General features: G+C 40.5%; 1 protein-coding gene across 1 annotated transcript in view; it reads right to left on the reverse strand.

Annotated features, from left to right (window-relative positions):
- Positions 1–11,365, reverse strand: part of Thsd7a (thrombospondin type 1 domain containing 7A) — a 364,412-nt gene extending 353,047 nt beyond the window's left edge. Inside the window, exon 1 of the mRNA XM_028755943.1 lies at positions 11,209–11,365. Coding sequence (XP_028611776.1) covers positions 11,209–11,365 — 157 coding nt within the window. The remainder of the gene's footprint in view (positions 1–11,208) is intronic.
- Between the last annotated feature and the right edge of the window lie 466 nt (positions 11,366–11,831).

An 11,831-nucleotide genomic window follows, 5' to 3' on the forward strand; every position in this document is an offset into this window, starting at 1 on the left:
GAGAGGGAGGGAGGGAGGGAGGGAAGGAGGGAGGGAAGGAGGGAGGGGGGAGGGAGGGAGGGAAGGAAGGAAGGAAAGAAGGAAGGAAGGAAGGAAGGAAGGAAGGAAGGAAGGAAGGAAGGAAGGAAGGAAGGAAGGGGGTACAAAGCTCAACAAAGAATTTTCAAGTGAGAAATACTGAATGGTTGAGAACCACCTAAAGAAATGTTCAACATCCTTAGTCATCAGGGAAATGCAAATCAAAACAACCCTTAGATTCTACCTCACACCAGTCAATATGGCTAAGATCAAAAACTCAGATGATAGTAGATGCTGGCAAGGTTGTAGAGAAAGAGGAACACTCCTCCATTGTTGGTTGGATTGTAAGCTGGGAAAACCACTCTGGAAAACAGTCTGGCGGTTCTTCAGAAAATTGGACATAGCATTACCTGAGGACCCAGCATATACCCAGAAGATGCTCCAACATATAACAAGGATATAAGCTCCATGATGTTCGTAGCAGCCTTATTTATAATAGCCAGAAGCTGGAAAGAACCCAGATGTGGTACATTTACACAATGGAATATTACTCAGCTATTAAAAACAATGAATTCATGAAATTCTTAGGTAAGTGAATGGAACTAGAAAATATCATCCTGAGTGAGGTAAGCCAGTCACAAAAGAACACACATGGTATTCACTCACTGATAAGTGGATATTAGCCCAAAAGCTCGCAATACCTAAGCTCACAATCCCCAAGATACAACTCAAAGACCACATGAAGCTCATGAAGAGAGAAGACCAAAGTGTGGGTGCTTCAGTCCTTCTTAGATGGAGTAACAAAATACTCATGGGAGCAAATATGGAAACAAAGTGTGAGACAGAAACTGAAGGAGGGGTCGTCTGGATATTGTTCCACCTGGGTATCCATCCCATGTGAAGTCACCACAGGCTGGTGTGGATGCCAGGAAGTGTATGCTGACAGGAGCCTGATCTACCTGTCTCCTGAGAGGCACTGCCAGAGCCTGAAATACACAGAGGTGGACACTCACAGCTAACCCTCAAACTGATCACAGGGTCCCCAGTGGAGAAGTTAGAGAGAAGACTGAAGGAGTTGGAGGGGCTTGCGGTCCCATGGGGAGAGTAACAATACCAACCAAACAGAGCTCCCAGGTTCTAAATAGCTAGCCTGAGAGCACATAGGGAGGGACCCATGGCTCCAGCTGTATATGCAGGGGAGGATGGCCTTGTCAGGCATGGGTGGGAGAGGAAGTCCTTGGTCCTGTGAAGACTGGATGCCTCAGTGTGGGGGAATTCAAGGGCAGGTGGGGAGATGGGAGTGGGTGCTTGGGGGCACATCGTCATAGAAGCAGAAGAAGGGGGGTAGGATAGGGCTTTCTTGGTGGGAGAGGGAAATGGGGAAAGGAAATAACATCTGAAATGTAAATAAAATATCCAATAAAAGAAAATAGGCTTCAGATCTAAACAAAGAATTCTCAAAAGAAAAAATAATTGTGGAAGAATGGGAAGAAAAATCACAAGACCCAGAGCAACAGGAATTTTACTGTGGTATTGCACCTCCTAGAAATGTCAGAATACACACTCATGAAGTCACATCAACATGACACAAGCAACACCTACAGAAATGGATGTGCTAACATGAATGGTTAAAATCTTTGGGTATCCCAACCCTAGACAAGAATTGCAGGCAAACTAAACTGAAAGCAAGAAAAATGGTTTTATCCAAGTAAGAATCCACCAGTTAGTTATTCAATGCCAAGAGATCAGCCCTGAAACCACATACATTCAAATGAGATGTGGATTGTGCAGGTTGTATTTAAATATTTAGGAATACATGTATGCAACAAAAATAAACAGAGACCAAGATTTAAGAGGGTAATACAGGAAGATTGGCTCCAGGAACAGAAATGAAGCAAATTATGTGATTACACTTTAGCATCAAATATTAAAATGTTATTATTTTAAAAGTATGTGTAATTAGCATTACTAAAGGCAGTGTTTATTTATCTTACAAAGTGTGCAAGAAAGAAGTTTATTTTGAATAACAATCATGAATTTATAATTATATACTTTCACTCCTGGCAATATTGTACACATACATACATACTTGTTTCCATAAACCAAAGGACAGAAAGCCAAGTCCAAAATCCTTAGAATCAGATCTAACTTTGTACAATCTGCCTATGTCTCACCCACCAAATACTTACCAACACATCGCCCTATAACCAAAACACTCATTCTATTTATTAATTTATTTGCATATTTATTTGTATGAGAGAGAGTATTGTGTCACCACTCAGATGTGGCAGAGAAATGGTGCTTGTAGAAGCTATTTTTCTCCTTTTACCTTACACATGCTGTCTAAGTTAGGGTTTTACTGTTGTGAACAGACACCATGACCAAAGCAACTCTTAGAAGGACAACATTTAATTGGGGCTGGCTTACAAGTTCAGAGGTTCAGTCCATTATCCTCAAGGCAGGAAGCATGACAACATCTAGGCAAGCATGGTGCAGGCAGAACTAAGAGTTATAAATCTCCAGCTGAAGGCTGCAAATGGAATACTAACTTCCAGGTAGCTAGCGTGAGGGTCTTAAGCCCACAGTGACACACCTACTCCCACAAGGCCACATCTCCTAATAGTGCCACTCCCTGGACCAAGCATATACAGACCATCACATGTGCCAATGATCAATCCCATGAAAGCAGAATACTTTATTTTCTGAGCCATCTTCTTGGCTTTCATTTGCTTCTTTGTAAAAAGTTTTCCTTGTTTTTATGGTAGAGTTTCCTTCTCTGAGGCCTGGCTGGCTTCAAACTCGCAACCCTCTTGTTACAGATTCCTTAGTACCTGCCTTGTAGGCATGCATGCCCTCTCCTAGCCTCCCTTCCTTTTTGTTTTATCAGTGTTCTTTCTCTGCAATCTCTTCTAGCTTATATCTATTTGTAAACTATATATCTTTCAAGCTTGTGTTATAGGAAACTATTCCTTGCATATCTCGTTTTGTGTGACAGTCACTGTCTCCTATACAGTGTGCCTCTATCTGTGCTCTACAGCTATTCAGACTTAATGGGGAGCTGCAGGCGAGACAGATTCACATGTTCTTCAAGTCTGCTTCGCTGTGCCTGGTACTGAGCATGCCACAAAGTAGGCACTAAACAGCTACCAGTTCTACTTAGTTGAACCTGATCAATACAAACTGAAGAGGAAAAAAAGCCACCTAGTTCTATGATTGGGAGTGTCTGAACCTTAACTATCTCTTATAGAAAGAAAGACTCTGTGCATAGTCTACCCTGTTCTACCTTGGTTTCTTACTGGTGTCTTCATGATGTTGCAATCAATGTTAACTATTTGTGACATAAACAAGTTGGAATTTGTTGATATGACTGCAGACAGACACTACTAAAAGAAAAGTGTTTCCTAGAAATATGTGCAGACGCTGCAGTTTATAGTCATGGCTCAGACATTGAGGTGGCAAACACAGGAAGATGGTTAGACATAAGTATCTTAAATTAGAACTCTTATGTTGGTGGGAGGTGGTTTAAGGACTTGTGTAGTAAGTGCTTTTATAGAGTTTGTGCTTGAGTAGAAAAACAAGCAGAAAGCACACTAAAGTAAAATCAAAATAAAATTGCATATAATTAATATTTTAGCAAAAAGTATGAATAATTAAATAACATTTTTTTAAGCCAGTACTATCAATAGCACATATAAAACTACATTTCAGGAAATATAATTTTCTAACAGCTGATAAATAATTAATTTCTGTGTGGTGATTTAGCCATAAGTGCTGGCATTTGTGCAAAGATGTCTGTATTTATACATGTAGGCACATATATACAGGTATGTGTGCATTAATATTCTTGCACACATATATTGGTATATTAGATTATTATTGTAATTCTACTATGAATTTAAAACGCTTTATATAGTTTGGAAAACGCATAGGTAAATATATTTTAATGATCATGAAAGAGTTGCAAAGCTAGCTCGTCTCTAAGCAGTGATGAAATAGCTTTAATTGGAAGATAACAAACCATCCAGATTGAGTTACATAAGTAGTCTAATTGTATATGTGACCTAAATGTATACACACATATACACATTGCACTTTGAGAAATGAAGCCTTCACTTCCTCTTCACACATCACAGAGTTAAAACACCTTGCCAAGAATATTCTCAGGTGTTTCTGCACTAGATCATTTTGAAACTGCACAGTCTCACTTAAAGAGTCACACTTCCAGCATGTCCAGCAAGACAAGGATGTGTGCAATCTGAGAGAAAAGCTTCAAGCACAATATTTCTATACATTGCATATTCTTGCTAAAAGTTGCTATACTTTTGGCCCAGCAACAGACAGGAAAAAAAAATATTATCAGATCTAGTAAGACTCAGGAGATACACATATATCCTTACAGGATGAACCAAAATGAAGAAAGAAAGATGCCGGCTATCAACTCTTTCTCAATGAGGAGGCACTATCAGTTCACATTGGGACTACTGCCAGTCAATAGATAAGTACTTTATGAGTAATTACCAAGCATTATTTAAGTCCCGTACAAGTTTATCTTATTATCTTTAAGGTGTGTGGGGAAGTAGAAAAAAATTAATAACTAATTTGTAGCTAAAGAACAAGATGCAAAGAGAGATTAGAAGTCATAGCTCTAAAATTTTGAGCAACTCAGAGATACCTGGCCTAAAATTTTCTTCTCAAATATCACTCTTTATTAAATATGGATAGCTATAAGTGCATAATTACTTGAGTAATTAGTGGTGCCTTCATTCTAACTGTGGATTCAGTTCCTCAGCACTCATGTCTTTCACTTTCAGGGACAGAATCTAGGACAGCAGGTTGGTGACATTTACTGTTACATTCTCGGATACTGTCAGAGGGTATAAAAATAACCTTTAAATGGTGCAACCCAGTCTATGACTATACCAGTCTGACTGTGCCCCATCTTCATCTGATCTTAAAAGTTAAGCAAAGGCTGGCCTTCTTAGTACTTAGATGGTAAATTGCTTAGGAATACTGGGTACTGTAGTGTTGCCAGATGCTGAGGTGAACACCATTAATTCCAGCACTCAGGAGCCAGCAATTGGAAAGCAGAGGCAGACAGATCACTGTGAGTTCAAGGCCAGCTAGACCTACATAAAGACAATCTCAAAAACAAAAACAGCAATCTTAGTAGTCACTATTATTGTTCTGATGCAACCTCATTCATTTACAAGTCATAAATATCCTATTATTGCTAATGATATCATACTCAAAGAAAGAACATGTATAGCATAAGGTTTGCAGAAATTAAATTATTATATACGTATAATCAATGCCTGTCTCTGATTCTTAAAGTAGTTGGTTTTTCATTCAGGTTGTGATATCTAAATGCTCTACTCTGATAGTGGATAGCCATATTTTTTCCGCTTATGTACACAAAATATACACTGAACAGTCATTGTTCAAAGGACTCCTTGTGGAGTGGAATTTCACTCCAACATGTCAATGGAGAAATCTAAGCATCTCTCTGTCTTAACTACTAGGCTTTCTAGTCACCTGATTACAACATCAACACAAAGGATATTTTATGTCTATATTTTTCTAGCTCATGACATTTAGGAGAGAGGGAAAAATGGAAAGCTGCTATATACAACTTTCTTAGAAACTGTTCTACTGTTGTGAAAAGACACCTTGACCAAGGCAACTCATAAAAGAAAACATTTATTTTGGAGAATATGGAACCAGAAGATAGTAGACTCTGTAACCATCATGGATAGTCTATTATCATCATTGCAGGGAGTATGTCAGCAGAGCTTGGTACTGGAGAAGTGTGTGAGAGTTTTATACCTCACATTGATAAGCACCTGGCACAGAGAGTGAGAGAGTAAGAGAGAGAGACAGAGAGACAGAGAGAGAGACAGAGACAGAGAGAGAGAGACAGAGACAGACAGAGACGGAGACAGAGACAGACACAGACAGAGACACAGAGACATACAGAGACAGACACAGACAGAGACAGAAAGAAAGAGAAACAGAAAGAGAGAGAGAGAGACATAGACAGAGACAGAGACAGAGACAGAGAGACTGAGTCTGTGGAAGGCTATTGAAACCTCAAAATTCACTCCTAGACAAACCTTCCTCAACAAGGCTATATTTCCTAATCTTTCCAAACATCCTTTGAATTGGAGACTAAGCATGCAAACATATGAGACCATTCTCTTTCTAATCACCACAACTATATGACTTTTAAACCAGACCAGAGCCAGTTAGATACAGAGCATATGGATATTGGATATAGACCCGGAGGTAGAAAAACAAGGTAATTGATTTACATATGGAGGAGAGTTTCATAATTTCTTATAAAAATAAATATATTGATACATATGACTGAACAGTATACTCCTAAATAACCAAATTAGTTGAAACATAGATGCATGGACATATTTATAATCATAATTGGCAGTACTTATAAGCAAACACAGAATCCTCCAGTAGGTGAATTGGTAAACTGTAGTATATATATACAATACTAAAATGAGCTATAGGGCCATGAAAGGACTTGGGGTAACCATAGATGGATATAGAAAGGGAAAGAAGCTGGTATACAGAGGCTACACATTGCATGATTGCAGCTGTCTGACACTGAAAATTTCCAAGTATGGAATCACGGATATCGGTGGTTCCCAGAAACTCAGGGGGAGCAAATGATGGATAAACAGACTAAACACAGAGCAATTCATGTCAGTGAAATTTTCTTATGAAAGACCACAGCACTATATCACACACTTTTATGTGTATATCTAAATCTATAGAATGTGCAACACAGCGTGAGTATTAATTGAAACCATGGACATTAGTTAAGAATAATGTGTTAGTAATATATTGCAGCAAATATAGAACACTGATACAGGGTTTTAATAATATGGGGAAACATGGAGAGATGGCGAGTTAATGGAAATAATAAAGTCTATATAATTTCTCACATACCTAAAAGAAGGATATGGTGCACTGAAAACTGCAGGGATTTGAAATGTTTATTCAAATGATTGCCTGAACAGCAAGGCAAAGGGACACATAAAGCTGGAACACTACTACCCAGAAAGCATTTCAAGAATGTGCATCTGACACTCTTTGCTAAGGAGAGGTTGACACTGATAGCTGCTGAGAGAGGGAGATCACTCTTTAGAGAGCAGCCATTTGGTTGTCCATGCTGGATGACCTCACAGCCATGCATTTATGGGCAGCACTAGTTGAACTCACTGGATAGCAATGAGAATAAATACAAAGAAAAGAAGGGGAAGAAGAGAAGGAGGAGAAGAGAAGCAAAAGCAAATCGGTAGAGGATGTGTTTGGGAATCAGAAGAGAGTTCAAGAAGGGGAAAGACAGGTTAGACAGTATCATTTTTGATTGTATACATGCATGAAACTCTGGAAGAACACCTCTTTAAGTTCATAGAATTTCAGTCACTTGATCAGTCCCTCAGAATCATTACAAAATGAAGTACAAAAGGTTGCATCATACAATTAACTTTGGGCTTGTTATTGAGAATGTTCTTATGATCTCCAATAAGTGACATTTAATAAACTAGTTAGATCTATATCCTCGGGGCTTCATTTTCTAGATTTATTTTTGTTTGTCCTTTAATTGATGTCAGCAGATAAATGGATGAGACCAGTAGAATCCTTGCACGTTACATCTGCCATTTGAGGTGGCCATCTATAAAAATAAATATATTGATACATGCGACTGAACAATATGCTCCTTAGTAACCAAATAAGTTGAAACATAGATGCACGGGAACATATTCATAGTCATAACTGGCAGTACTTATAAGCGAATACAGAACCCTCCAGTAGGTGAATTGGTAAACTGTAGCATATATAAACAATACTAAAATGAGCTATCAGGCCATGGAAAGACTAAGAATAAAGACTGAGGAACACCTTAATTAGTAGGCCCAGTTGGACACTTTCCATTTATTATCTGTTAAAAATTCACAGGTACTTTCCCACTACAGAACTTCTGTTATCATTCTAATAAAAAGGCCATAGCATTCAAATAATCAGAGTAATCAGGTAAAGTCTTGGTAAGAACACTTCTGTATGATCTCAGTACATGCGCATGTCATTCTACAATTCTACATTCCTTATAACTTATGGTATTTTAACTTCATCAGTATAAGATAAATAGTCCACCTAATAAGAAAAGGGGTGGTTTAGAGAGAACTTATATACCTTACCAGACTTGATTGGGGTTACAAAAGTTCTATTGTTTATTAGACTCCTACCTGCTTGTAGGTTAGGTTCTAAAAGATTTCTCAGAGGTCTAGAATTTTCTTAAAATCCTAGTTGACTTTATTGATATTAAATATTTTCCCACTGAGTATTTGGGCTTGAGCTTCTCTGTCACCGATACTCTCAAGATTTAGGAATATTGCAGTATGTCCTCATATTTTTATAGTTTCTCTTTCTTCTGTGCCTCACTATCTTTTTGGCAAAAAGCAAGATTAAAAGCAAGTAGCAACTCTTTATTGAGCTCAACTGTTTTATCAGCTATATAATCTCTACTAGCATTGTATAATGTTCATGAGTATGGTATGTCATATATCAGTTATTGTGTTTGTAAAGTATTGTTTAGTTTTGAGCTAGTTAAGGGCAAAGATGGCAACATCACATTCAGCCTCTACTTAAAGCGAGAGCTCACTGTGAACCTTTAATTGATCTTTGTTGTGAAGTAACCTAAAACTATATCATATCACATCATGCATCATCCATCATATGTCATAAATGTGATACAGTCTGCATATAAAAATCACAAGTGTTTGGGTACATGGATATATTGTATTTAATTATGTGTTTGCATATGTATGTATGTAAATGAAATACCTAGTGGCTGAGTAGATCTTTAGATACTGTCTTCTCTAATCTTTGAACTAGGCACCTTGTGACATCACCACAATGGACAGTATGTTATTGACAGTAAAAGCTCCTGTCCCATATCTTTGTCTGATGAAACTGCCACTTTCATTATGTCATCTGTCATGATATTTCCTATAAACAATAGAAAGAGCAAGAGCTCCTCACTGGAACAAATGTTCTCAGCTTCTCTATTCTCCTCTTCTCATTCCTTTCCTGCTCCTCCTCTTTCTCTCCCTCTCCCTTCCTTTCCTGCTCCTCCTCTTTCTCTACCTCTCCCTCCTCCTCTCTCTCCCCTTCTCTCCCCCTTTCACCCCCTACCTCTCTTCTCACTTAGATCAATGTTGCTTCTCATCAAATGATAGACACTTATGATTCTATTGCCTTTGCATTTTTTTAGTTACAGTGTATTCTGTTCTTTTATATATGCCCTAGTACCTTTGAGAACTGTTCTCAACTCATTTTAGATTTAGTAACATCTCCCTTCCTTTCAGTGGATAAACACATGAAGAAATTATTATTTTGCTCAGCAGGTTAAATGTTCTACTATTTCCCACCAAACAAGGAATCATCGAAGAATATATAGCATCACCATCCTCACACTAGCTTCTATTTACACAACATTTGACAATGTATGAGTTAGTTTCTCATAACCCACTTGATTCCATCATACCATGTGTGGATAGTCAACAGCACATACAATCACACTGTAGGCAGCTAAGGATGGAAGGGTAAGGACACTGGTGAACTATTCTCAGATCAGGCTAAAGCTGAACCTGGTGCTGGAATAAAGGTCTAATTGGCTTGTGTTCCCGCTATGACATTAATATTGACATGTATTGGCTCCTGAGTGGCAGCACAGTGAACGCTCTCTATGTTCCTTCTCCTCTGAATTACTACTTGGCTCATGTTCCGTTGATAGTATAAATTTCAACTAGCCCAGCTCTGTTGTCCCGAGTGCTTATCTGAGAAGCTCTTTCTAATCTTCCAAGTACTGCCAATTACTATAAATTTAGAAAGGGGGGGGGGAACACTTTCAATTCTTTGTTTAAAATGAAACGAATTAATTTGATTTTGCCTGCAGTCCCCCAATCGGCTGTTCTTCAAAGTCTTACCAACTTAGCAAGAATGGCTTTGCTTTGACTAATCTATACCTGTATTTGTGCGTGTGCAAGCATGGTATGTGTATATCGTGCGATTTTCTGAGGTAAAGTGTGTTTTGTCTTTAAGTGATTTTCTGTTGAATGCCTCACCACGCTGCTGCTTGGATGTATGAACCTTCTTTAAACCTTTCAGTCATCAGTACGATTCTGCCTCCTCAGCAGGAGACTCACTCTGCCCGGAATGTAATCTGGACACTTTTCTTTTCTACCTCGTTCCTATCTTAGTATTTAAGCATCGCCCAGGAATTCTCAAGTCATTCTCAGCTATAAGCAACGGGAATACCTCCGCCACTTTAATCCTGTGAGTGTATGAAGTTTCTGGTAGGCTCAGGAATTCCATCTTCCATGGTGGTTAGAGAGCATCCACCCACCCTCATCATAGAGGGGACCTGGGAGCCTTAGGGTTTTGTTGTTTTCCTGCCTGTTCTGCCTCTATAGCGCTTTGCAGGGAGACTCTGAGGAGCAGTGGGTGGCTATCTTTCTTGTTTGGTCAGAAAAACAAAGCGAAAAGACTTCTTTCCCGGAAGGAAAAGTTTCTAAACCCACATGTTAATCACTCCACAGAGTACAAAAATAATCACTTTGAGTCACTCGTTACAAATTGCACTGTCTAGTTTTCCCTAAGGGTTCCTGAGAGCCCCTTTGGCTTTTACTGTAAGATCTGTCCTCACAGAGCTTGTCCTCAGTGTCCCACACACCACAAAGCTACCCTTAATACATTTAAATCTGTACACACACACACACACACACACACACACGAACAGCAGTAAGCATACTGTTTGCCAAAACACCGCATAAAAAGGCAAACTGTTTACCTGTTCATTGCCAGAATGTCATTTTAGAAAGTCTAAGACTGGAAACCCAAATATTAAAAGCACTTCACTTTGTAATGAAAAAGTACAGCGCTGCCCTCATTCACGGCCGAGCGGCGAGAGAAACAATCATCCCAGTGACTCACTGTTGCCTCTTAGTTATGTTGTTCTTTCCTAATGGCATAGGACATGACCTAATTCGCTTGCAGGGATCACACTTTTGACTTGAGGAAACACAGAGGCTCCTTCAGGAACCCGTAGCTCGCTCCGGATCATAGCCCCAGATTTGGAGCTAGAGGCAAGGACAACTCTGTCCCACTTACCGGTCTTCCACAGATAGAGGGTGGGTACCTCGGTGTCTCTCTGCGCCGCAGCCCCGCGGGCGCCGGAGCTCAGCAGGAGTAGCAGAAGCAGTGGCAGCCGCAGCAGCTGCAGGACGCCCCGGCTCGGGGACGCCAGGCGCCCGGCTCGCAGCCCCATGCTGTCCGCAGCCGCTCCAGCCTCTGGAGTCACAGCACTCTCGCCAGTGACGGTCCTTCCTTCTCCACCAGTAGAGAACGCAAAGCTCTCGCTGCTCCTATTGTTCGCTCCAGATGAAAAGCAGCCAAAGAGCAACTAACACTAGGGAACAATAGCATCAGCGGCGGCCGTGGACGCCACCGCCGCCGCCGCTGGCTGGCGGGGATGCTGGCGGGGATGCTGCCGCCGCTGCCATGGCGCGCAGACTGGCAGGTCCTAGCGGCGAGGGACACAGCCGGCCGCAGGGGGCCCCAGCTGACAGAGCCGGCCCAGAGCTCTGAGAGGAGCAGCCCCCGCCGGCAGCTGTAGGGAGGGGAGGGGAGAGAGTGCTGAGAGGAGCCAAGGGGACCCGAAGGGACCACAGGCGGGGGACAGCAAGGGCACAGGGCCAGCACCCAGACCCCACGCGCCCGCCCCGAGAACTCCC

This window comes from Grammomys surdaster, unplaced genomic scaffold (assembly GCF_004785775.1).
Source record: "Grammomys surdaster isolate TR1022 unplaced genomic scaffold, NIH_TR_1.0 126091, whole genome shotgun sequence".
Lineage (NCBI taxonomy): Eukaryota > Metazoa > Chordata > Mammalia > Rodentia > Muridae > Grammomys > Grammomys surdaster.